The 27,165-nt window shown below is 42.2% G+C and overlaps 1 protein-coding gene across 1 annotated transcript in view; it reads left to right on the top strand.

Moving 5' to 3' along the window:
* The window catches only part of LOC115175584 (CUB and sushi domain-containing protein 3), a 670,680-nt gene that overhangs the window by 182,594 nt on the left and 460,921 nt on the right, over nucleotides 1–27,165 (top strand). The window contains exon 4 of the mRNA XM_029734929.1: nucleotides 9,863–10,057. Within this exon, the coding sequence (XP_029590789.1) occupies nucleotides 9,863–10,057 (195 nt within the window). The remainder of the gene's footprint in view (nucleotides 1–9,862; nucleotides 10,058–27,165) is intronic.

Below are 27,165 nucleotides of genomic sequence, written 5' to 3'. Positions count from 1 at the left end.
AATACAGGTATTTTATCAACCAGCACATTTGAGCTTAGCCATAATATTTATTCTAATATTTGTTATATCCTTTCAGGGGTATGAAATTTAAATTGTAGCCAGCTCTGCAATGCTTGTTTGAAAAAGAGAGATACTTTGAAAAAAGTATCATTTTCAGTTAATCGAAAATTAGACATGGCATTCTGCACAAAGGCAAAAAGGCAATTTGTAAACATTGTGGAGAGCTCATTTATATCTTTTGTTTTATGAATGCCAAGTATGTCTACTTCACCGTCAACCTATTTTAAACTGCAGGGTAATGTAAAAGTTTAAAGTTTAAAGATCCAATATGTAATATTGTACACTTAATTCATAATTAGTTTTTAGTACAGAGAGTCCAGAAAAGTTATCTAGATCTTTAATGAGACATTGCAGGGATCTAGCTTGCGGACTTAATATAAAACTTGAGTCATCGGCATACATGGACACCTTTGTTTTTAAGCCTCTAATCCTTTAATGTTGTTATTTGATCTGATTTTAATAGCTAGCATTTCGATGGCCATAACGAATAGATATGGTGACAACACCTCTTGACAATTCAAAACTCTCTGAGAAGTAGCCGCATTTTACTCTTTAACACCTAAGGATGTTAAATATTACCTTTACACATTTTATAAGAGAATCACCAAAATTGAAAAAAATCCATGCATTTATGAATACAATCCAGTCTTACTTTATCAAAGGCCTTTTCAAAATCCACTTTAAATATTCGGCCTGGCTTCTTAGACATTTCATGGTGTTCTATTATTTCTAGTAGTTGTCGTATATTATCTCCAATGTATCGTCCATGTGAAAAACCTGTCTGATCAGGATGAACAATACCTGGTTAAACCTTTTTAATTCTGAGTGCTATGCATTTCGCTAGTATTTTGCATCACATCACTGAAGTGTAAGGGCCTCCAGTTTTTTAGACGGGATCTTTATATTTGCCATCTGTGTCTTGTTTTAATAAGAGAAAATCAGACCTTCCTGATGAGGACCTGACAGACTACCATTTCTATAGGAATAGTTAAAACAAGCTATCAATGGAGCTTTGAGTATATCAAAAAAGGCTTGACATACTTCTACCGGTATGCCATCAAGCCCAGAGGTTTTTCCAGACTGAAAGGATTTAATAGCCTCAAAAAGTTATTTGTCAGTAATTTGGCCTTCGCAGGAATCTTTCTGTACATTTATACATTTTCTATTTATTTTATTATTTGGAAAGAATTCCTTACAGTAATCATCATTCAGTTGGTGAGGATGAGATGGAAAAGAGAACATCTGCTTAAAATGTGTAGCTTCCTCTTCAGTAACGAGTTTCTGCAAATTATTTTTGTTAGAGTTCCTGTCTTTGAGATTCAGGAAGAATTTAGTGCATTTTTATCCATATTCCATCCAGTTTGCTTTATTTTTGTAATAGATTGCATTAGATTGTTCTTGAATCAGTTCCTCCAGTTCTTATTGTTTTTCCTCTAACATATTTTGTATCTCCGTGGTATCGTTTTTATTGCTATCTATCTGTACTATTAGTTCATGGATTTCCCTTGTTAGTCTTGTCTCTTTAGCCAGAAACTGCTTTTTTATTAATGATGAATATTGAATTGAATGACCTCTGAAGGTACTTTTAAAGGTATCCCAAGCAATAAGGGGATTTGCTGAACCTATATTATACTGGAAAAATTCAGTTATAAATTATTTTGTCTTAGTTAAACATGAATTGTCCTCCAGTAAACTTTGATAATGTCACATGTATCTTCGTCTTCTGACGATATAACGAAATCATCGTCAGAAAAGGATGACCAATACGCAGCAGAGTCGATATATTCCATCTTGAACATTTAATTAAATCAACACGAATACAAAAACAATAAACAAGAAAACGAACGATAAACTGACAGTCTGCAAAGCATAGGCTCAACACAGAACAATCACCCACAAATAACAACCACAAACACACCCTAATATATGGGACTCTCAATCAAAGGCAGATAGACAACACCTGCCTTCAACTGAGAGTCCCAACCCCAATCAACACAACATAGAAACACACTCACCAGACTAGACATAGAAATACATAAACATAGACTATAAACCAAAACCCCGGAAATACTAAATCAAACACCCTTTAACCAAACACACCACCCTGAACCACATAAAACAAAATACCCTCTGTCACGTCCTGACCAAACTACAATACTAATTAACCCTTATACTGGCCAGGACGTGACAGTACCCCCCCCCCTTAAAGGTGCTAACCCCGGAAGCACCTTTAAAACAAAAAACAAAACAAAAACAACAACCCCAAACAACAAAACAAAAATTCCCCTCTACTAAAGGGAGGGAAGGGAGGGTGGCTGCCGTCAACGATGGCACTGTGCTACACCCCCCCCTCCCCAACCCACCTATATCAGGAGGTGGCTCCGGTTCAGGCCTTTCCCGGCAGTCGGGCCACTCTGGCAGTTCGGGACAGTCTGGCCAGTCTGGCAACTCGGGGCAGTCTGGCCAGTCTGGCAACTCGGGGCAGTCTGGCCAGTCTGGCAACTCGGGACAGTCTGGGCAGTCTGGCAACTCGGGACAGTCTGGGCAGTCTGGCAACTCGGGACAGTCTGGGCAGTCTGGCCACTCTGGCAGTTCAGGGCAGTCTGGCCACTCCGGCAGTTCAGGGCAGTCTGGCCACTCCGGCAGTTCAGGGCAGTCTGGCCACTCCGGCAGTTCAGGGCAGTCTGGCCACTCCGGCAGTTCAGGGCCGTCTGGCCACTCCGGCAGTTCAGGGCCGTCTGGCCACTCCGGCAGTTCAGCGCAGTCTGGCCACTCCGGCAGTTCAGCGCAGTCTGGCCACTCCGGCAGTTCAGCGCAGTCTGGCCACTCCGGCAGTTCAGCGCAGTCTGGCCACTCCGGCAGTTCAGCGCAGTCTGGCCACTCCGGCAGTTCAGCGCAGTCTGGCCACTCCGGCAGTTCAGCGCAGTCTGGCCACTCCGGCAGTTCAGCGCAGTCTGACCACTCCGGCAATTCAGCGCAGTCTGACCACTCCGGCGACTGTTGACTGGCGGGCAGCTCCGACGAATGTTGACTGGCGGGCAGCTCCGACGACTGTTGACTGGCGGGCAGCTCCGACGACTGTTGACTGGCGGGCAGCTCCGACGACTGTTGACTGGCGGGCAGCTCCGACGACTGTTGACTGGCGGGCAGCTCCGACGACTGTTGACTGGCGGGCAGCTCCGACGACTGTTGACTGGCGAGGCTGAGTTTACGCACTTGCAGGCTAGTGCGGGGAGCGGGAACAGGACGAGTCGGACTGGGTTGACGCACTTCCGGGTCCGCACGAGAGACAGGAGCTGGAAACCCAGGGCTATGGAGGCGCACAGCCGGTCTAGATTTTACCTCCTGCACAACCCGCCTTGGCTGGATGGAACTAGTAGCCCTGTACGAGCGGGGTGCTCGTACAGGGCAGACTGGGCTGTGCAGGGGCCTGATGGTAGCCGTGCGTAGAGCGGGAGTTGGGTAGCCTGGTCCTCGGAGGCATACCGGCGACCAGATGCGCTGCGCAGGCATCCTCCTACCAGGCTGGATGCCCGCTCTAGCACGGCACCTGCGAGGGGCTGGAATAACTCGCACCGGACTGTGCGTGTGTATGGGTGAGATAGTGCGCTTCTCAGCGAAACATAGCGCTCTCCACCCCATACGCTCCTCCATATAACCACGGGTAGCTGGCTTCCGGCTCTTCCTAGGCCTAGCCAAACTACCCGTGTGCCCCCCCCAAAAAAATTCTTGGGGGTGCCTCTCGTGCTACAACGCCAGTCTTGTCCCTCGGAAACGTTCCCGGTCCATACCAGCCTTACTCCTTTCCTCTCTCTCGCGTACCACCTGTTTCCAAGGAAGGCGATCTTTCCCTGCTTGGATCTCCTCCCAAGTGTAGGAGCCTTCTCTCTCCAAGATCTCCTCCCGTCCATCTCTCTCGTTTGTCCACTTCGAAAACCGTCTGCTCCTTCCTCTGCTGCTTGGTCCTTGAGTGGTGGGTGATTCTGTCACATGTATCTTCGTCTTCTGACGATATAACGAAATCATCGTCGGAAAAGGATGACCAATACGCAGCAGAGTCGATATATTCCATCTTGAACATTTAATTAAATCAACACGAATACAAAAACAATAAACAAGAAAACGAACGATAAACTGACAGTCTGCAAAGCATAGGCTCAACACAGAACAATCACCCACAAATAACAACCACAAACACACCCTAATTTATGGGACTCTCAATCAAAGGCAGATAGACAACACCTGCCTTCAACTGAGAGTCCCAACCCCAATCAACACAACATAGAAACACACTCACCAGACTAGACATAGAAATTCATAAACATAGACTATAAACCAAAACCCCGGAAATACTAAATCAAACACCCTTTAACCAAACACACCACCCTGAACCACATAAAACAAATACCCTCTGTCACGTCCTGACCAAACTACAATACTAATTAACCCTTATACTGGCCAGGACGTGACAGATAAACTGTCCAATATCCCTGTCCACTTGGAAATTTTATTATTTGAAGGCCAATTAGATGATGATCCGATCGCATTCTGTCTCCTATTAAAACTGTTTTAACCTTTGATTCAAGAGAGAAAGAGACAAGAAAGTAGTCAAGACGACTAGCTTGATTAAGTCTCCTCCATGTATATCTCACTTGGTCAGGATTTTTTAGTCTCCAAATATCCAGTATTTCTAATGTGTCCATAATATTTGTGATTTCCTTAAGGACACGGTGATAACAGTTTGTGGAGTTATTTCCTTTACTGTCCATTGAGGTACTTAACACTGTGTTAGTCTACCACCATAATGATTTGATCATTTGTTGCCTGTAAATTCAATAAATTGTAATAAATATTTTCGAAGAAGTATGGATCATCCTGATTTGGACCATATAGATTAATGAGCCAAATCCCTTTTTCGTCCACTTTCATATTCAAAAAGATCCACCTTCCTTGCGAATCATTCTTGACTATTTACAAATTCCGATCGAAATGTATATTAATTAATATCATCACACCTTTTGAGTTCCTTTGTCCATGATAGAAAATAATTTCACCACCCCATTCCTTTTTCCACGCAACTTCATCAAGGATGTAGAGTGAGTTTCCTGTAAACAGTATATGTTATATTCCTTTTCTTTTAGCCATCTAAAGACTGATCTTTATTTAAAAGTATTTGTTTTAAAATATACTTAAGTATCAAACGTAAATGTAATTACTAAAAGTATAAATTATTTCAAATTCCTTATATTAAGCAAACCATTTCTTTTTTTTTTTAAATGTACGGATAGCCAGAGGCACACTCCAACATTCAGACATAATTTACAAATGAAGCCAGTGTGTTTAGTGAGTCCGCCAGATCAGAGGCAGTAGGGATGACCAGGGATGTTAGGTTGATAAGTGCATGAATTTGATCATTTTCTTGTCCTGCTAAGCATTCAAAATGTAACGAGTAGTTTTGGGTGTTAAGGAAAGGGAAAATGTATGGAGTAAAAAGTACAATATTTTCTTAAGGAATGTAGTGAAGTAAAAGTAAAAGTAGTCAAATATATAAACAGTAAAGTAAAGTACAGATACCCCCAACAACTACTTAAGTAGTACTTTAAAGTATTTTAACTTTAGTACTTTACACCACTGCATAGCACATAGTCTGGTGAATGATCTAAAGTTGTGTTAAAGGATGTAAAGTCCCCTTTCCATGTGACAGAAAAGTTTGTCTACTTACTTTTTGATCCTAGAACAAACTCATCCAATATGAAAATATTCATATTATGCTCTCTGGAAAATAGTATTTTGTAGAATAAACCCAAAGGCTGCTGTATTTCTCCTCATTTAAATTGCTCTGAGGCCCGTCTCTATGTCACACACACACACACACACACACACAGTGAGTTGTCAGAGGTGAGGCAGGGCCACTGTTAAAGCTCTCAGGCATGTTTGTTTGTCACGCTAGTTTATCTACCCAGACGAGAAGATTTGTGACCTTTATCAAATCCCACCGGAAGTTTTTCTTCAAGTGTATGGTTTTCTATTTGTGAATTATAAATTAAATGCATCACTAACTTCTTCACAGAGCTAGAGGACCGTGTGTGTCAGTTATTTTTTAGTTTTCTCTCTCCCCCCCTCTCTCTCTCTCTCTTTCTCTATTTCTTTCTTTCTCTTTCTCTCTTTCTCTCTCTTTCCCACACAGTCTTTCCCTCTCTCTCTCTCTCTTATCCTCTCTCTCTGTGTCAGTTTATTTCTTTCATTTTCTCTCCATTGATATCCCAGTGGTTTCAATAGACCATTGAAACCGTAGTTGACAATGGTAGTCATTCAGAACCATGATATCAATAACCGTAGTTGACAATGGTAGTCATTCAGAACCATGATATCAATAACCCTAGTTGACAATGGTAGTCATTCAGAACCATGATATCAATAACCCTAGTTGACAATGGTAGTCATTCAGAACCATGATATCAATAACCCCAGTAGACAATAGAAATATTTCCAAACCATGATACTAATAACCCTAGTAGACAATGGTAGTCATTCAGAACCATGATATCAATAACCCTAGTAGACAATGGTAGTCATTCAGAACCATGATATCAATAACCCTAGTTGACAATGGTAGTCATTCAGAATCATGATATCAAAAACCCTCGTAGACAAGAGTAATATTTCAGAACCATTATATCAATAACCCTGGTAGACAATTGTAGTCATTCAGAACCATGATATCAATAACCCTAGTAGACAATAGAAGTATTTCAGGACCATGATGTTAATAACCCTAGTAGACAATGGTAGTCATTCAGAACCATGATATCAATAACCCCAGTAGACAATGGTAGTATTTTACAACCATGGTATAAATAACCCTAGTAGACAATGGTAGTAATTCAGGACCATGATATTAATAACCCTAGATAAAATGGTAGTCATTCAGAACCATAATATCAATAACCCTAGCAGACAATGGTAGTTATTTAGAACCATGATATCAGTAACCCAAGTAGACAATGGTAGTCATTCAGAACCTAGATATCAATAACCCTAGTAAACAATAGAAGTATTTAAGAACCATGATGTTAATAACCCTAGTAGACAATGGTAGTCATTCAGGACCATAATATCAATAACCCTAGTAGACAATTGTAGTCATTCAGAACCATGATGTCAATAACCCTAGGAGACAATGGTAGTCATTCAGGACCATGATATCAATAACCCTAGTAGACAATTGTAGTCATTCAGAACCATGATATCAATATCTCTAGTAGACAATGGTAGTCACTCAGAATCATGATATCAAAAACCCTCGTAGACAATAGTAATATTTCAGAACCATGATATTAATAACCCTAGTAGACAATTGTAGTCATTCAGAATCATGATATCAATAACCCTAGTAGACAATTTTAGTCATTTTGAACCATGATATCAAATACCCTAGTAGACAATGGTAGTATTTTACAACCATGGTATACATAACCCTAGTTGAAAATGGTAGTAATTCAAGACCATGATATTAATAACCCTAGATAAAATGGTAGTCATTCAGAACCATAATGTCAATAACGCTAGCAGACAATGGTAGTCATTCAGAGTCATGACATCAATAACCCCAGTAGACAATGGTAGTCATTCAGAACCATGATATCAAAAATCCTCATAGACAATAGTAATATTTCAGAACCATGATATTAATAACCCTAGCGGACAATGGTAGTAATTCAGGACCATGATATCAATAACCCTCATAAAAATGGTAGTCATTCAGCATTCAGAACCATGATATCCATAACCCCAGTAGGCAATGGGAGTCATTCAGATGAATGATATCAATAACCCTAGTAGACAATGGTAGTCTTTTATAACAATGATTTAAATATCCCTAGCAGACAATGATAGTCATTCATAACCATGATATCAATAACCCTAATAGACAATGGTAGTATTTTACAACCATGATATCAATATCTCTAGTAGATAATGGTTGTCATTCAGAATCATGATATCAATAACCCCAGTAGAGAATGGAAGTCATTCAGAACCATGATATCAATAACCTGGCTAAAAATGGTAGTCATTTAGATCCATTATATCAATAATCCTAGTAAAAATCGTAGCCATTCAGAACCATGGTATAAATAACCCTAGTAGACAATGGTTGTCATTCAGAACCATAATATAAATATCCCTAGTCGACAATGGTAGTCATTCAGAACCATGATATAAATATCCCTATTCATCAATGGAAGTCATTCTAATAAAACAGAAGAGGTCACAATTGGAGGTGTTGCAAATTGTGCTGCAGTTACTACCTCATGCCCATGAGCTCTTGAGCCCATCCACCACTAAACCAACACACACACTAACCGACACACTCAGACGCACGCACATACACACTCACACCCTTTAGGTATATGAGACTAATGATGATCTCCCATTGTTAAAAAGGAAGACACACGCTGGCTGTTAGCCTAATGAGTCTGTTTTCATTCAGGCTATTTTACAACATCAGGACCAAGGTAATTAGCACTATTAAATTAATAAAGTTGGCACGCCGATACCTGCAGACATCATGTCTGTCACTGTGTGTGTCCCTCGGCTAACTGTGTGTGTACAGTATGTGTGTGTGTGTCTGTGTGTATTACGTAGAAAGACTCATGCACAGTAGACCATGTAACGGTTAGACCATGTTCCCTCCCCCTGGCAGTGTGAAGAGAAGGAACAGACACTTTCTTCTTTGCCCCAAAGCTTTGCTCTAAAGTCACATAAAAGAGGATTCCAGTATGTTCTGACTGATTTGAAGATAGTATCCTCCATGATCAGACACACTTTTACTATTCCCCTCTTTCTTATTCCCAGTGTTCACAATGTGTTTTATTGGTAATAAGAGTCATTCCCCAGCAAATCCACTGAGAACTGTTCACCTGAGCATTAGTTGGCTGGCTGACACACTGGAATATAATGGGAGCAACCAGCGATGGCTAGCTGTCCTTCTATTGGTCTACTCTCGCAATCTTCTCTCTCTCTCGCTCTCTGTCTTTCGCTCTCTCGCTCTCTCTCTCTCTCTCTCTCTCTCTCTCTCTCTCTCTCTCTCTCTATATATATATATATATATATATCTCACTCACTCTTTCTCTGTCTCTCTCTTCTCTATATATATATATATCTCACTCTCTCTTTCTCTCTCTCACTCTCTCTAGATCTTTCCCTCTCTCTCTCACTCACTCACTCTTTTTCTTTCTCTGTCTCTATCTCTAACTCTCTGAATCATATATATCTCTTCTTCCTGTCTCAGTATCTTCTTTATCTTTTTGACTCTTTTTTTCACTCAAATACTGCACACATCTCTCATTTTTCTACAGTATCTTCTTTCTCAGCCAGTATATGGTTATCTTGTCTTGCTCTCCCAGCATGAAGCTAAAGCTGAACCCAACCCTCCCAGCACAATGTGAATGCCCTTGGCTGTTTCCACTGTGTCCCTACCTTCAGATGTGCAGTCAAGTTCCATGTGAATGCAGCACTGAACTGCATGTAATGGCAGTGAGGGAGCCGCTGCCATTTTCCGCCTGGCTTGATACTCAGTTGAGTTGAGAAACATGAGAAAGAAGGAGGGATGGAGGGAGAAAGAGGGGGAGAGAACGAGGTAAGGAGGGAGGGAGAGAAAGTAGGGGAGAGAGAAAGATAAGTAAACGGAGAGAACGAAGGGAGGGGGAGAGAAGCAGAGAAAAGCAACCATGTTTAATTTCTTACACAACCGGGTACTTAATGTGTGCATAACGACTGTCTCCCCTCTTGTCCCCATCAGAACTGCAGATCAGTGCCTGTGGAAACCCTGGGGTACCTCCCAAAGGCATCCTGGTCGGGACACGCTTTAACGTGGGCGACAAGATCCACTACAGCTGTGTAACTGGGTACGTCCTGGACGGGCACCCCCAGCTCACCTGTGTCACCAATGCGGAGAAGGGTGCTGTGTGGGACTTCCCTGTGCCCATCTGCAGAGGTGAGAGTCCATGCCCTGGCCTGTTATTGTGTGTGTGTGTGTGTGTGTGTGTGTGTGTGTGTGTGTGTCATAATGTCAGTGACAGCTGCATGCTAACGTTATGGGAGTGTGTCTGTAGAGATGGTAGGCTGTGTGTATGGCAGATGTGTAATACATTTGTCCAAATGTGGTTGTGTTTCCTTTGCATCTGTGGGTGTTCATCTGTGAAAGTTTCTGTGTGCATGTCTGTGTCCCTTTTGTGTTTTTGTGTAACCTTTTGATGAGGAGAAAATGTGTGGATGTGAGAGGGAGAGAGAGTGAGAGAGAGAGACAAGGCATACATGCATGTGCGTGGCCAGGTATCTGTTAGGGTTTTGCACACCGTAAGAGAGCGTTCTGACTATGTTCACCATCCTATCATCTGGATAGTCCCAGAGTGGATAGTTTTATGAGTTTTGAAAAATGTTCAAACAGTTTATTGGTAACATTTTCCAGTATGTGAGAACTCATACACTACATGACCAAGAGTATGTGAACACCTGCTCTTCAGACATCTCATTCCAAAATCATGGGCATTAATATGGAGTTGGTCCCCTCTTTGCTGCTATAACAGACTCCGCTCAACTGAGAAGGCTTTCCACTAGACGTTGGAACATTGCTGCAGAGACTTGCTTACATTCAGGCACAAGGGCATTAGTGAGGTCAGGCACTGATGTTGGGCAATTAGGCCTGGCTCGCAGTTCATCCCAAAGGTGTTCAATGGGGTTGAGCTCAGAGCTATCTGCAGGCCAGTCAAGTTCTTCCACACCGATCTCGACAAACTATTAATGTATATATATTTTTTTGCACTTTTACCCCTTTTCGTGATATCGAATTGGTAGTTCGTCTTGTCCCATCGCTGCAACTCCCGTACCGACTCAGGAGAGGCGAAGGTCGGGAGCCATGCGTCCTCCAAAACACGACCCTGCCAAGCGGCACTGCTTCTTGACACACTGCTCACTTAACCCAGAAGCCAGCTGCACCAATGTGTCGGAGGAAACACCGTCCAGCTGGCGACCGAGGTCAGCTTGCAGGCGCCCAGCTCGCCACAAGGAGTTGCTAGAGCGCGGTGGGACAAGGAAATCCCGGCCGGCCAAACCCTCCCTAACCTGGACCACACTGAGCAAGTAGTGCCCCGCCTCATGGGTCTTCCAGTCTGGGATCGAACTGCGATGCAGTGCCTTACACCGCTATGACACTCGGGAGGCCACTCGACAAACTATTTCTGTATGAACTTCGCTTGCACAGGGGCATTGTCATGCTGAAGCAGGAAAGAGCCTTCCCCAAACTGTTGCCACAATGTTGGAAGCACGGTATCATCTACAATGTCATTGTATGCTGTATGCTGTAGCATTTCCCTTCACTGGAACTAAGGGGCCTAGCACGAAACATGAAAAACAGCCCCAGACCATTATTCCTCCTCCACCAAACTTTACAGTTGGCGCTATGCAGCATTATTCTGGCATCCGCCAAACCCAGATTCACCCATCAGACTGTCAGATGGTGAAGTGTGATTTATCACTCCAGAGAGCACGTTTACACTGCTTCAGAGTCCAATGGCGGTGAGCTATACAAATCAAATCAAACTTTATTTGTCACATGCGCCGAATACTATAAGTGTAGACTTTACCGTGAAATGCTTACTTACAAGCCCTTAACCAACAGTGCAGTTAAAGAAGAACATATTTATCCAGTATACTAAAATAAAAAGTAATAATAAAAAGTAACACAATAAGAATAACAATAACAATAACGAGGCTATATACAGGGGGCACCGGTACCGTGTGGGGGTGCAGGTTAGTTGAGGTAATTTTTGGTCCTAGACTTGGTAGCAGAGAAAACAATCTATAACTTGGGTGACTGGAGTCTCTGACAATTTTATGGGCTTTCCTCTGACACCGCTTATTATATAGGTCCTGGATGGCAGGAAGCTTGGCCCCAGTGATGTACTGGGCTGTTCGCACTACTCTCTGTAGCGCCTTACGGTCAGATGCCGTGCAGTTGCCATACCAGGCGGTGATGCACTTATTGATGAAGCTGATGACTGAGGTGATGTAGTCCTCAATGCCATTGGATGAATCCCAGAACATATTCCAGTCTGTGCTAGCAAAACAGTCCTGTAATGTAGCATCCGCGTCATCTGACCACTTCCGTATTGAGCGAGTCACTGGTACTTCCTGCTTTAGTTTTTGCTTGGAAGCAGGAATCAGGAGGATAGAATTATGGTCAGATTTGCCAAATGGAGAGTGGGGGAGAGATTTGTATGCATCTCTGTGTGGAGTAAAGGTGGTCTAGGATTTTTTTTCTCTGGTTGCACATATGACATGCTGGTAAAAATTTGGTAAAACCGATTTAAGTTTGCCTGCATTAAAGTCCCCGGCTACTAGGAGCGCCGCCTTCTGGGTGAGCATTTTCTTCTTCTTTGCTTATGGCCTTATAGAGTTGGTTGAGAGCGGTCTTAGTGCAAGCTTCATTCTGTGGTGGTAAATAGACGGCTACGAATAACATAGATGAGAACTCTCTTGGTAAATAGTGTGGTCTACAGCATATCATAAGGTGCTCTACCTCAGGTGAGCAATACCTCGAGACTTCTTTAATATTAGACATCGCGCACCAGCTGTTATTGACAAATAGACACACACCCCCACCCCTCGTCTTACCAGAGGTAGCGTCTCTGTTCTGCCGGTGCATGGAAAATCCCACTAGCTCTTTATTGTCCGTATCGTCGTTCAGCCACGTCTCGGTGAAACATAAGATGTTACAGTTGTCCCATTGGTAGGATAATCTTAAACGTAGGTCATCAACTTTATTTTCCAATCATTGCAAGTTAGCAAGAAGAACGGATGGCAGTGGGAGTTTACTCGCTCACCTACGGATTCTCAGAAGGCCGCCTGATCTGCATCCCCTTTTCCTGCATCTTTTCTTCATGCAAAAGGCGGGGATCTGGGCCTGTTCCAGTGAAAGCAGGAGATCCTTCTCGTCAACTCGTTAATGAAAAGGTTTCTTCCAGTCCGCGGTGAGTAATCGTTTTCCTGATGTCCAGAAGTTATTTTCGGCCGTAAGAGACGGTAGCAGCAACATTATGTACACAATAAGTAAACAAATAACTTACACAAAATGCAAAAAAACTAACAAAATAGCACAATTGGTTGGGAGAATGTAAAACGTCAGCCATGTTCTTTGGCGCCATATTTCCACCTCTGCAGCCGCGCTTGGCATTGCGCATGGTGATCTTAGGCTTATGTGCGGCTGCTCAGCCATGGAAACCCATTTCATAAAGCTCCTGAAGAACAGTTTTTGTGCTGATGTTTGGAACTCGGTAGTGAGTGTTGCAACCGGGGACAGACGGTTTTTACAAGCTACGCACTTCAGCCCTTGCGGTCCCGTTCTGTGAGCTTGTGTGACCTACCAATTTGCGGCTGAGCCGTTGTTTCTCCTAGACGTTTCCACTTCACAACAGCACTTACAGACCGGGGCAGCTCTAGCAGGGCAGAAATTTGACGTACTGACTTGTTGGAAAGGTGGCATCTTATGACTGTGCCACGTTGAAAGTCACTGAGCTCTTCAGTAAGGCCATTCTACTGCCAATGTTTGTCTATGGAGATTGCATGGCTGTGTGTGCGATTTTATACATCTGTCAGCAACAAGTGTGGCTGAAATAGCCGAATCCCCTCATTTGAAGGGGTGTCCACATACTTTTTATATATAGTGTATTTCAGAGCGGCATCCATAGAAAACAGAATCCATTTTCCCATGAGACAAAGGTTGTCTCCTCTGCCGCTGTGAGTCAACTGCGATGGCAGTTAGACACAGAATAGAATCACAGTTGTGAGCAGACAGGATATTTTCCATAAGAGCTGTGGAAAGTTATTCATAAACCACGACATTATCAGCATATAGGAACATGCACACATACACCATCAGCATACAGAGGAAGAAGCCTGTGATCCGCTGCACTTGCTTTAAACACATCCAGATTTATTGTTCCTGTGTTGGGGCCAATTATAATGTGCATTATCCATGACCGTTTTCAAATAAGAGCCTCTTCATAGACAGCCGTGTGCCTCCGCCTGATATGCCCTTAATAATGAGTCTGAGATGAAAGCAACGTGCATCATCCTTCCCTTCTGTCTGATGCACACTGGATAGAATTACCATAGCCCCAGTCAATGGAGTAATTGCATAATAAGTATTAATGTTACCCCTCCCTCCGGCAATGCAACGCCATCCTGCAAATAAGTGCATATTAAAATAAACCATTAAGTGATCCGTAATTGAACAAGGTTGTTTAGAAAAAGGTGAAATTAAACGGAAATTGGTTGGAGTAGCAAGCCTGGACCATGTCAGTGAGTGAAATTGGAAGGGTAGCGGGTCAAAGGGAAAATAAACCCAGATCCATCGGCATTACGAACCTATTATCTGTGTCGGCCTATGGTCATTCAGCATGTGGTTATGAATAAGCACAGAGTAAAGTGAGGCTGTGGTCAAAAGTAGTGCACTATAAAGGGAATAGGGTGCCATTTAGGATGCAACATGTGTCTACAGGATGTTAAATATACTGTACAATACAATCATGTTCATATTGTCCTCATGACATTGGTTGTGAATAAGTTATTCACACTGTAGTCCATTCTTTCTGCATTTCAATCTCTCTACAGTCCTTCAGGGTGACTTCTGGTAGTGAATAAGTACTAAGTGACTTTAGCTCAGTGGAATGCCGTGACAGAAGTCAAGCGTCAATCACAAATCACATATGTGTTCAGGAAGTTGTGTGACTCAAAACTGAACCGTAACCTACATGCTCTTAATAGATGCTCAGCCTGCAATTTGTTGTCCCAGATCAGATCATGTGATACCTCTTTACATCTGGAATTCAATCACCAATAATTTCCTGTTTAAATAGAAGAAGAACTCAAAATGGCCTCCACATCTTTAGTAGAAGGCGGGAGGCCATCGGTTCCATCACAATCGGACGGGTGAATTATCTAGAGTAAAGCAATTTATGCATAACCACAAGCGAGCATTCGGAAGATCATCTAGAAATGTACATTCTGACTGGGGCTTGTGCTCTTTGTATATTAGTGGGCCAGGGAGCCACTAGCTGAGGGCTAATGTGATGAGAATCTCAATGGCTGATCTGATGCCTGCCAAGAACCTGGCATCGGTACAAATTGATTTTTTTGCAGGCATTCTTCAACCCTCAAATAGAAATGAGAGACTATTTTGCTGAGTTGAAGGCCAACTACCCATTCCCTGGACATTATAAGATGGGCATTTGCCTTGCATGAATGTTTGAGGGGGGAAAAGTAATACGTACACTGACAAAACTCCAAATTAGATTGGCTTGGAGTTGAATGGGAAATACACACTGCTGTGTGTGTGTGTGTGTGTGTGTGTGTGTGTGTGTGTGTGTGTGTGTGTGTGTGTGTGTGTGTGTGTGTGTGTGTGTGTGGTGTGTGTGTGTGTGTGTGCGCTCTGTAAAAAAAAGTTTCAACTAAGTACTGTATTATTAAGTAACTGGTTCCACAGTCTTTTTTTTGGTTACTCAACTTTTCGGTCAAAGTGTTACCTAAACTTAATATGTTTAGTTGGCCCAAACTTAGCTCCAACATGAGAAAACGTACACAAAAATGTAATCAACTTAAAATTATGTGTTTGCTCAAATTGTCTCATAATGTTCATTCAACTAGAAATTATTACTTGAGCATCTTACCCCCCCCCCCCCCAAAAGACTATAGAACTAGTTACACAAACACAGTGCTTTTAACATGCAATATTTTCAACAAGTTGACATACATGATTATATTGTGCGTGTTCGTATATACAGTAATTAATATTCAACATGTCCTCACCTCGGATTTGAACTTACAACCTCTTAATTCACAGCATTCCAATAGCCCTGCTACGCAGTGGCGATTTCGATTAAGACATTAATGAGTGAGCTAGCACGGACGTAGTCAATACAACTATTTGTTCAACACTTTTGAAATGTACAGGGACAGCATTCAGAAATGGGCCGTTCTTACAGTTTTCTCCCTGTACACCAAGTCAGAACCGTAGGATAAATTAAAATCAAATCAAAGTTTATTTGTCATGTGTGCTGAATACAACAGGTGTAGACCTTACAGTGAAATGCTTACTTACAGGCTCTAACCAATAGTGCAAAAAAGGTATTAGGCGAAGGGGGCATATAAGCAGACAATGAAAGCTCTTACAATATTCGATGATTACATTTCTCAAAAACAGGTTATAGGCTACATGTGCACCACCAAGTCAGAACTGTAGGTGAAATTAAGAGGTGAAAATAGACTAAATTATAATGGTGAGGCACATGTGCTGCTAACAGCTTACTACACAGCATACATTTAGTATTACTTTCTTAGCTACAGTATACATATCTCATTTATGCAGAAGATCAATACATTTTTGGACTCACCTTGTTGAGCTGTGCTCACTTAAACAATTTGGCATGGCAGTCTTCGTGGTCAAATTTTGTCATCAAACTTTGTCATCAAAGTCTGGATTTACTCTGGATTTATGGTGCTTTCAAGACAACAGGGAACTCAGAAAAAAAGTTGAATCATGATGACATCAGTGATCTTCAGGTCGTAGCTCTAGAAAGAGGTCCAAGTTCCCGATTTACAATTCCAAGTTGGATGAAAGTTCAAAATGTATTTTCCCAGTCATAGCTCATTTTTCCTGAGTTCCCAGTTGTCTTGCACTCACTAAAGTCAGATTTTGCAATTCCGAATTAGCAGTTGTTTTGAGAGCAGCACAAATCATGCTTCATTGACAGCATGGCCAATGTTGAATGTTTATATTTTTAAACTAGGAAAAGAGACCCTTAATCGTTGCAGTCTAATAGCAGGCTAATGATTGCTTTGCAATGCTTGCAGTTAGCCACTGATTCCTTCCAAACCACTCATTGTTGAATTTTCAATTTCCAACTTGTTGTGTAATGTTAATGTCCAGTGGCCGATGAGCACCAATACATTTGATCTAGAATTTCTCTTCATATGACAAGGGTTAAAAAGGATTTGCCAGTAGATTGTCGACTTGTCCAATCAAAGTCCAATCAAAGCTACTGTAGATATAAAGTGATAATTTTATCTGGGGCCAATGACCTTGAGCGTTCTTGGATGGGCACTCCTTAAGTAACTCTATGGCAGCACCCGAGGGGCTAGAATTTTAGAGCTCTACCCTTAGACTTGGTGGTGATGTAGTGTACCCATGAGTGACAGAACACTGTGCCAATCATGGCGCAATGCTCTGTATTTTCTGCTGGCTTGCCCCACCACCACAGAAAGCTCTGAGCTAGGCTGAAACACCTACATTTTGGAGCGGCCTTACTCAAGAAAACAAAAAAGAGACCATGTTTGTATGCGGCTTTATTAACTCAATTATATATGTTGTTTTTTTAAACATTGTTTGCAAACTAATATGCGACTAATATGCGATTAATGCCAAAATAGCATGCAAAACAGGCAAGCCCCCCCCCAAAAAAAAGAAAATGTGGGGCTCAAAACTGCCCTGAATGATGGGTCACCACTGCTGTTATGCCACCATTACTGTATAAATTAACATGCACAATGTCAATGTGTGTCAAATATGTGCGTAGAAAACATTGTATGATAAAAGTACATTTTAGTCATTTAGCAGACACTCTTATCCAGAGCGACTTACAGTAGTGAATGCATACATTTCATAATTTTTTTTCTCCGTACTGGTCCCCCATGGGAATCTAACCCACAACCCTGGCGTTGCAAACACCATGCTCTACCAACTGAGCCACATGGGACCAGAGTACAGTATGTGTAATCAGTTGCACAGCCTTTTTTAATTAAGATGCCTAAATTATAATTTATAGGTGAATTAACATATGAGACAATTTTAAATTGACTGAATGTTTGCCAACGACTCTTTTTTTCAGGTAACACTTGGACTGAAAAGTTTAGTAAACTAAAAAAGGCTGGGGAACCAGTTACTTAATAATAATTAGTTGAAACAACTGAATTTGTGGGTGTTTTTTTTACAATGTACATTAGCATCATACTTACCATTTAATGCACATTTCCTCTATTAAAACAGTGGGAGCACGCTTTGTGCTTTACAGAATGATTTAGTGTTTTCGTTCCATCTAAAAAACTGTAATCAAGGAACATTTCGTATTTAGTCCTATATAAATGTCAGTGCAATGTTAAAATGTTACAGTACAGTTTAATGAATGCACACACAGCTTGACGTTTGAAAGCTTAAAACAACAACATCATCCTTTATAAAGCATGTATAAAGCATATCATTTACATGCAGTTTAGTGTGAATGCTATGACAAATATTTTTATGAAACCAGAATGCAAGTGTAATCAGTGCCCCACACCTTCCAGTTAATTATTAATAATTGCCAACGTAACTGAAGTCATGGCTCCAAAAACGGTCAGTAGATATTTCTGTTTAACACTTCTAGTTAACAGTTTAATGCTGTTCAATTTACTATAGTACAGTATTTCATTTGTTTCGAGAACAAATTTTAAAATCCAGGCTGACCAATTCTGACATTTTGTCACAAATTGGTCTATTTGACAATAATTGGGAAAAATATCAGAATTGGGCTGCCTGTGTAAACGCAGCCTAGGATGCCTATCTGGAATCTTCATGAGTGTGTGCTGCCAATCTGCCAGGCCTGAAATAGCATTTCTCTCTGTTAAACTTTGGCATCAAATCAAATCAAATTGTATTAGTCACATGCGCCAAATTCAACAGGTATGGACCTTACAGTGAAAATGCTTACTTACGAGCCCATAACTAACAGTGCAGTTTAAAAAAATACAAGTAATAATAATAATAACAAGTAATTAAAGAGCAGCAGTAGAAAAATAACTATATATACAGGGGGGTGCCGGTACAGAGTCAATGTGCGGGGGCACTGGTTAGTTGAGGTAGTATGTACATGTAGGTAGAGTTAATTAAAGTGACTATGCATAGATGACAACAGAGAGTTGCAGTGGTGTGGGGGGGTGGGAATTCAAATAGTCTGGGTAGCCATTTGATTAGATGTTCAGGAGTCTTATGGCTTGGGGGTAGAAGCTGTTTAAAAGCCTCTTGGACCTAGACTTGGCGCTCCGGTACCGCTTGCTGTGTGGTAGCAGAGAGAACAGTCTATGACTAGGGTGGCTGGGGTCTTTGACAATTTTTAAGGCCTTCCTCTGACACCGCCTGGTGTAGAGGTCCTGAAAGGGCAGGAAGCTTGGCTGGGCCGTTCGCACTACCCTCTGTAGTGCCTTGCGGTCGGAGTCCGAGCAGTTGCCATACCAGGCAGTGATGCAACCAGTCAGGATGCTCCCGATGGTGCAGCTGTAGAACCTTTTGAGGATCTGAGGACCCATGCCATGTCTTTTCAGTCTCCTGAGGGGGAATTGGTTTTGTCGTGCCCGCCTCACTCAATCTAGGTAGGGGGAAAACAATACATAAAAAATCACAGTATTTATTTAAAGATGTGCTCCAGAACATTGGTGGCAACTACGTTTTTTTTAAACCACCCACTTTGGGCATGATATTTAAATGTATTGTTCATACATACATAATCTATGGGCATAATTACTGTTTTACCTCAATTAGCCATGAAATCCCTAGTTTGAAAGCGACTGTTTTTCGAGAAATTTGAGTTCCACCAATGAGCTTCAGCCCCTTGCCATTTGAGTGACAGCTAGCAAGTCGCACACACAGTAGAGAGAGAGAGCAATGACGTGGTGCACATATTTGCACATACTGTATGTGACATAGTACGCAATTTTCGGGGACCACTTTTGACTCTTGAACGTTACTTTCAGAACTACTGGCTAAAAAGTATACAAAAGGAAAGCAGAGTAAGCATTTTACTGAAGAGCAAAAAAATACAGAATAAATCAGATACATTTTCCTATGCGTTTCTCTAATCCAGGGATCAGTACCAAATCAACTTGGATTCATGGAGGAAAAATAATCTTGATGTCTTCTTTATGGACATGCAGACAGCATATGGAAAACATAGGAAAGTGCAAATTAAAGTCACATTTTCTCTTCCACATATGCATTATGCAAATCTCAAGTCGTTCATCTGCCATTTATCTAATCCAGGCATGGAAGTCACATTTATTTAACTTCAAATCTAGATAAATGTCTTTGGCTCTAAACTAAAACATGTAGAGTGAATGGTTGTTGTCACACAATGCATTTGATCTCCATCGTTGGACAGTTCTTAGTGATGGAAAACTGAATCAGATTGCCGACTTGTGTTACGACAGATGAAATAATCCAATGATAGATTGCTGGGATGGAGCAGCTCCTGTGGTCGTGCTAGACACACGAACAGTTCAAATGGATGAATACTCTGTCTACTCTATGTCTCATTGTGTTCCTTGTGTCAAATAGGCTACCTATCATTGCGTTAGAAGGAGAGGTATCGGTATCCTCAGTTTACATGGATTAGAGTTATGGTCATACAACCCTTGTTAATCAATTTCCCCCCATTATTAATACACACTAACTACTAATGTTGAGGGGGGTGTTATTCCCATAGACTGTAAAAAGAAAATGGACAAAGCCTTTGATGACGTCAACCCATTGTTTCCTATGTGAAGTCTCAGTGGCTGATTTGAAGATCAGGAAGTGCCATTTTAGTGTGTTGCCATCTTGCTTCATGGACCTGCACTCTCTCATTGAGTATCTCAAGTTGAAGGCCGACTAGGGTATTGCAGGCTAGTGGTAACAACTCAATTATCCTTATAACCTCTTCTGTGTGCGTTTAAAAAATAATTGGTTCAAGTACATACATCTGGTGTAATAAAAGCAATTAGTGGCACCATGATTGCCTTAAAAAAAATGTTTCTTTACACAAATATTGACCACGAAGATTGCCAATTTCCGATTTACTATAATGGGGTATCCTGCTTTCTGGAAACAACAGCCTGTAGTACCGCTGTTGGCATTAACTTCAAATCCAAATAAAATGTTATTGGTCATATTCACATATTTAGCAGATGTTATTGCGGTGTAGCGAAATGCTTGTGTTTCTAGCTCCAACAGTGCAGTAATATCTAACAATTCACAACAATAGACAAAAATCTAAAAGTAAAAGAATGGAATTAAGAAATATATAAATATTAGGATGAGCAATGTTGAGTGACATTGACTAACATACAGTAGAATACAGTATATGCATATGAAATTAGTATAGTAGTAGGTAAACATTATTAAAGTTACTAGTATTCCATCATTAAAGTGACCAGTGATTCCATGACTATGTACATACAGTAGGGCAGCAGCCTCAAGGTGCAGTGTTGAGTAACCCGGTGGTAGCCTGCTAGTGATTGCTATTGAACAGTCTGATGGCCTTGAGATAGAAGCTGTTTTTCAGTCTCTCAGTCCCAGCTTTGATGCACATGTACTGACCTCCCCTTCTGGATGATAGCGGGGTGAACAGGCCGTGGCTCAAGTGGTTGATGTACTTGATGATATTTTTGGCCTTCCTGTAACATCGGGGGCTGTAGGTGTCTTGGAGTGCAGGCAGTGTGCCCCCTAAGACCGCATCACCCTCTGGAGAGCCCTGCGGTTGTGGGCGGTGCAGTTGCCGTACCAGGCGGTGATACAGCCCGACAGGATGCTCTCAATTGTGCATCTGTAAAATGTTGTGAGGGTCTTAGTGGCCAAGCCGAATTTCTTCAACCTCCTGGGTGGACCATTTCAGATTGTCAGTGATGTGTATGCCGAGGAACTTGATGCTTTTCACCTTATCCACTGTGGTCCTTTCGATGTGTGTAGGGGCGTGCTTCCTCTGCTGTCTCCTTCGTTTTGTTGACGTTGATGGAGAGGTTATTTTCCTGGCACCATTTCGCCAGGGCCCTCACCTCCTCCCTGTAGGCTGTCTCGTCATTGTTGGTAATCAGGCCTACTACTGTTGTGTTGTCTGCAAACTTGATGATTGAGATGGAGGCGTGCATGGCCACGCAGTCATGGGTGAACAGGGAGTACAGGAGGGGGCTGAGCACGCACCCTTGTGGAGCCCATGTGTTGAGGATCAGCATAGTGGAGGTGTTGTTTCCTACCTTCACCACCTGGGGGGGTGGCCCGTCGGGAAGTCCAGGACCCAATTGCATAGGGCGGGATTCATCATCTGTAGATCCATTGGGCCGGTATGCAAATTGAATTGGATCTATGCTGTCAGGAAAGGTGGAGTTGATGTGATCCTTGACTAGCCTCGCAAAGCACTTCATGATGACAGAAGTGAGTGCTATGTGGTGATAGTCACTTAGTTCAGTTACCTTTGCTTTCTTGGGTACAAGAACAATGGTGGCCATCTTGAAGCAAGTGGGGACAGCAGATTCTGATAGCGAGACATATAATATGTCCGTTAACACTCCAGCCAGCTGGTCTTCGCATGCTCTGAGGATGCGGCTAGGGATGCCGTCTGGGCCGGCAGCCTTGCGAGGGTTAACACGCTTAAATGTCTTACTCACGTCGGTCACCAAGAACGAGTTCCGACAGTCCTTGGGAGAGGCCGCATCGGTGGCACTGTGTTATCCTTAAAGCGGACGAATAAGGTGTTTAGCTTGACCTGGAGCAAGACGTTGGTGTCCGCGACGTGGCTGGTTTTCCCTTTGTAATCCGTGATTGTCTGTAGACCCTGCCACATAAGTGTCTGAGTTATGGAATTGCGACTCCACTTTGTCTCTTAACTGACATTTTACATGTTTGATTGCCTTTCGCATGGAATAACTACACTTTTTGTGTTCAACCATATTCCCAGTCACCTTGCCGTGGTTAAATGCGGTGGTTCGCGTTTTCAGTTTTGCGCGAATGCTGCCATCTATCCACAAATTTTGGTTTGGGTAGGTTTTAATAGTCACAGTGGGAACAACATCCCCTATACTCTTCCCGATGAACTCAGTCACCGTGAAGTTCATCAGGAAGTGTATAGGGGATGTTATTCCCAACTTCATGGCTTCAATATGAGGGGTTAGTCATTCTTCCCTGGTTATTCCCAAATCATAACACAATTGATAACAGTTTATGGAAACACCAATACTGAAATAAATGACGCTATAACAACAAAAATCAACCCCAACTCTAACCTCCTCAACCTCTACTGAGAAACTATTTACAATTTTCGATTTTTCTATTACTAGTTTTTTATTGCAGCTTTCAGGCAATAACGCTTGGGCTTGCAGGTTCGAGTGGGCTGGAGCCTGTGGCAGAGAGAGTTGGTGAGGCCTGTTGTGAATCCGTAAAATCGTCATGACAGTGCTGCTGTACAGGTATAGCGAGAGGCCCAGGGAGGTTTTTTAATCTGCTCAGCTCTGCTTTTCCAGTTCTGCTGTGCTGGGGTGACGACATCCTCCAATGGTATTACCAGGCATTACTGTCAATACTTGTCATCCAGCTAACCGTACCTTACACCTGGAATCCCATTTCCCATAAATCAGCTCAACCCAGTCCTAACATCCACAGGCCTGGACAAAAACAGAAGTATGACATACACAACTGCCAAATCAATGCCACTTTTTGGTAACGGGGGACAAAAGTAAAGTTTGTATCTGGACACCTTCCAGCTAGGTTTTCAGGATGTTTGAACCCCTCATAAATAAAGTGTGTGTGTGTGCGTGTGTGTGTGTGTGTGTGTGTGTGTGTGTTTCTGTGTGTGTGTGTGTGTGTGTGTGTGTGTGTGTGTGTGTGTGTGTGTGTGTGTGTGTGTGTGTGTGTGTTTCTGTGTTCAGTGTAGTCACAGATACCAGAATGGTAAACTGGTTTGATGCAAAGCAGAAATGCATGGTGCTAGCCATGCATTTAATCGTAGCAGAGATTATATAATAGCTTTGAGAGAGTGGATATGTGGGGGAAAGCAGTGAAATGAGGAGCATTGGAAATAGTTATTTTTAGCCAATTACAGGCTGATTTGAATGAACCAGATTTCAGTCTTTCTGCACCATACTTTGATTGGTTCCATAACCATGATGCTCACCCTGACTTGTCTTGTGTAGATTTTGATTGACACTAATTCTGCATAGTTTACATGATGCCAATCCCTAGCATCAACTTAAAGGCTGTGGTTAGATCAAATACATTTACCGCCTAGAATTAGCTCTCTTTCAGTCAGACGGAATTCCTTGATGTGTATTACAACAGTGATAGTTTGACATTCCGACTCTGAGCCCGAACGACAAGCTGTTGATGCAGCTAGCGCGTCTTTCATTTTGATAGCCCGATTTGTGCATTGTCAAGAAGCTGAAATCAGCCAACATTTGGACTTAAAGAAGCGCACCACTTCTCTCGTTTTCCCCCGTCTCTAAGCTCTGAGGCCCTGACAGCCCAGCGACCACCTGCTTAACGATCTAAATCCCATAGCTTTTAACAAGCCTGTTTAAGTGGGAGCTGACATCCACACTACTCCAGTTATACATGCTGAGCACCATACATGCAGCAAACCAACATTGCTTAGGAAGCATGCATTTAGGTTGGGTTGGCTGAATGTGTCTCATGCGGTCTGTACTACTAATTGTGACATACAGTATGATTTATCGGTAGGGCTCTAAATAAAAATAATCTGAGTTAGCACTGGTGCTCCCAACTTAAAAAAAGTTAGGAGCACAACATCTAATCTAGGAGCACCAGAATATATGTTTTTTATTGATTGCGATATAGTTTATTTGGCCTATATGAATTCACAGCTAGGCTGCCCATAACGGCTGAAACAGAGAAGTACCTACTGCAGCCAGTTGTTTTGCTCTACCCTTAAGCAGGCCTGCAATCTGAAGGCCCAGACTGCAAAATATCAACGCCACCAACTTGCATTGGTATCCCAGGCTATCAAAGAGTGATATGAGGGGCTATTTAGGGAGCTTGTCTGAAAAGGCCTGCTTCATGTAACAATCGAATGAACCGCCTACTTCCAAAGTCAACACCCCCTTCTGGCCTCCCCTCACAACAACAATATCTGGCTTATTTGGCATAAAGAAAGCACATTATGATCTACACCAAACCAGGCTCCTCTGACAAGAGATTGTTTGTGTATGGGTGCTGTTGGTGAGATCACCTGTCTCACCGCAGTAGCTACCAGGTCGACCAGGGGGTCATGTCGAGCAATATACAAGTCTTTGAATGAACTGCAAACATGAACCGCACACACAAACACACTTTCATGTGCTAATGCCGCCTGGGTTTGCACTTGTCCTCCGCATAATCCAGTACAGCTGTGTTGTCTGTCTCTGGCCTACCCTCTGGACACATCATTAAGTAATTGCTCCCTATAGACATACTCCTATATTGAACCCAACAGCTGTTTACTAACTATATTGGAACAGGGAATGGCACTCGCCACATGGTATGACAATGAGATATAATTAGTTGTTTCTGTGTAGAATAAGGGTGATGTATTGTCCAAAATTCAAAAACACAAAAATGGCTCATATTCACTGACTCACTGAGTTCTACAGTTTGTTAATCATAATAATACTATATAATATACTGTATGTCATTTAGCAGATGCTTTTATCCAAAGCAGGTGTAAACAAAGTAAGCATTTCACTACATCGTTTACACCTGCTGTAACCTGTGTATGTGATGAATACACTTTCATTTAATTTGAAAACGACTTCATGCATGCATAGATTTTACGTACGGATGGTCACGGGAAATCGAATCCACTATCCTGGTGTTGCAAGCACCATGCTCTATGAACTGAGCTACAGAGGACCACATGTTGTGTGTTCTAAGACAATACAGTATCAAGAGCAAAGATACAGGGTCTCCTAAATCATATTACTTTCCCTATTGGTTCTATTGTTTTCCGAACTTATCTAGTGGTTAGGCTGAAAATCACAGGTCAAAGGATACTGGACTATTCTACCACATTGAACAGTAAGTATTACCTTAGAAAAGGTGCTTCAATGGGCTTAGTGTTTTCTCATCCACTCTCTTTTTCTTCCTAGTTCCGCTATCGTGTTCTTAGCCCTGCTACTCAGTACTATTCACCAATGGTAATTTAGAGGCCTTGGACTGGACTGGCACATAGGAATGTTGGCAGGCATTCACCTCCACCAGCCTCAAGGAGCTAACAAAAAGTTTGCGTACCGTATAGCACACTATTCCTTATGTAGTGCACTACTTTTGACCAGAGCCTTGGAACAGCCAAATGACAAACACCCCACCCTTGAGAGAGAAGAATCAGTCACCATCACTTACGCTCTTGTAAGGAGGTGATCCTGATCTTCAGATAGCTATCTATATGTGTCCAAATTAACTTAGATGAAATCATGATTTCGATAATGACGTTGATGTACCAGGCGCCTTTGAAAGATCTCCAGGCGATTTAACCGTGTTTTGGGGACATAGTCATTTCGCTGTCAATACTCAACAGTGACATGACTATAATATTGGCATGGGTGATGAATGTCAGACATTGAGGACAGAGTACTCAGCACACCCCAGTGTAGAGAGCTCAGACAGGGATATATTAAGCCAATTATACAGAGAAGGAATTAGGAAATGGGCAATGCGTGACTGGGCCAGGGTGGGACTTTGGCCAGAATTCTCCCAATCTCCCTTGCTTATATAAACTCTACATATCCTTGGGCCAAAGTAAGTAAGACACCCATTATACTTCCTAGTACGAGAGTGGTCACCGTCACTTTCTCTCCGGTTACACCAAGTATTCTTTTATAGTATACCCTAGTGTTGGAGATTATCTTGTGTACTCTAATGGTCTTGGTCCAAAGAAAGAGATCCATCCGTTTAATATCCTTATATGAGAGAGGGCCCCTTCCAGTCCAAAGCATACATTACCTCCAGATACAACAGCAAGCATGATTTTATAGTATACCATGGTGTTGTAGATTATCTGGTGTGCCAAATCATTTCGTCATAGTGTTACGGTGCAGCTTGACGGCTGGCAGCACAATCAGAAGCACAGAAAGAAGATGCATGATGTACTGTGTTCTGCGTGATCGGGTTACATCCTGATACTCACCGTGTAATGAATCTACTGTTTCCACCGTGCTTTGTGGGTTCTGATTCTGATCGTCACTGGCTAATGTCACTGCTGCTGCATGGTGCTATTGACA

The sequence above is a fragment of the Salmo trutta genome, chromosome 36 (assembly GCF_901001165.1).
Source record: "Salmo trutta chromosome 36, fSalTru1.1, whole genome shotgun sequence".
NCBI lineage: Eukaryota > Metazoa > Chordata > Actinopteri > Salmoniformes > Salmonidae > Salmo > Salmo trutta.
This window is presented reverse-complemented; position numbering and strand designations above follow the sequence as displayed.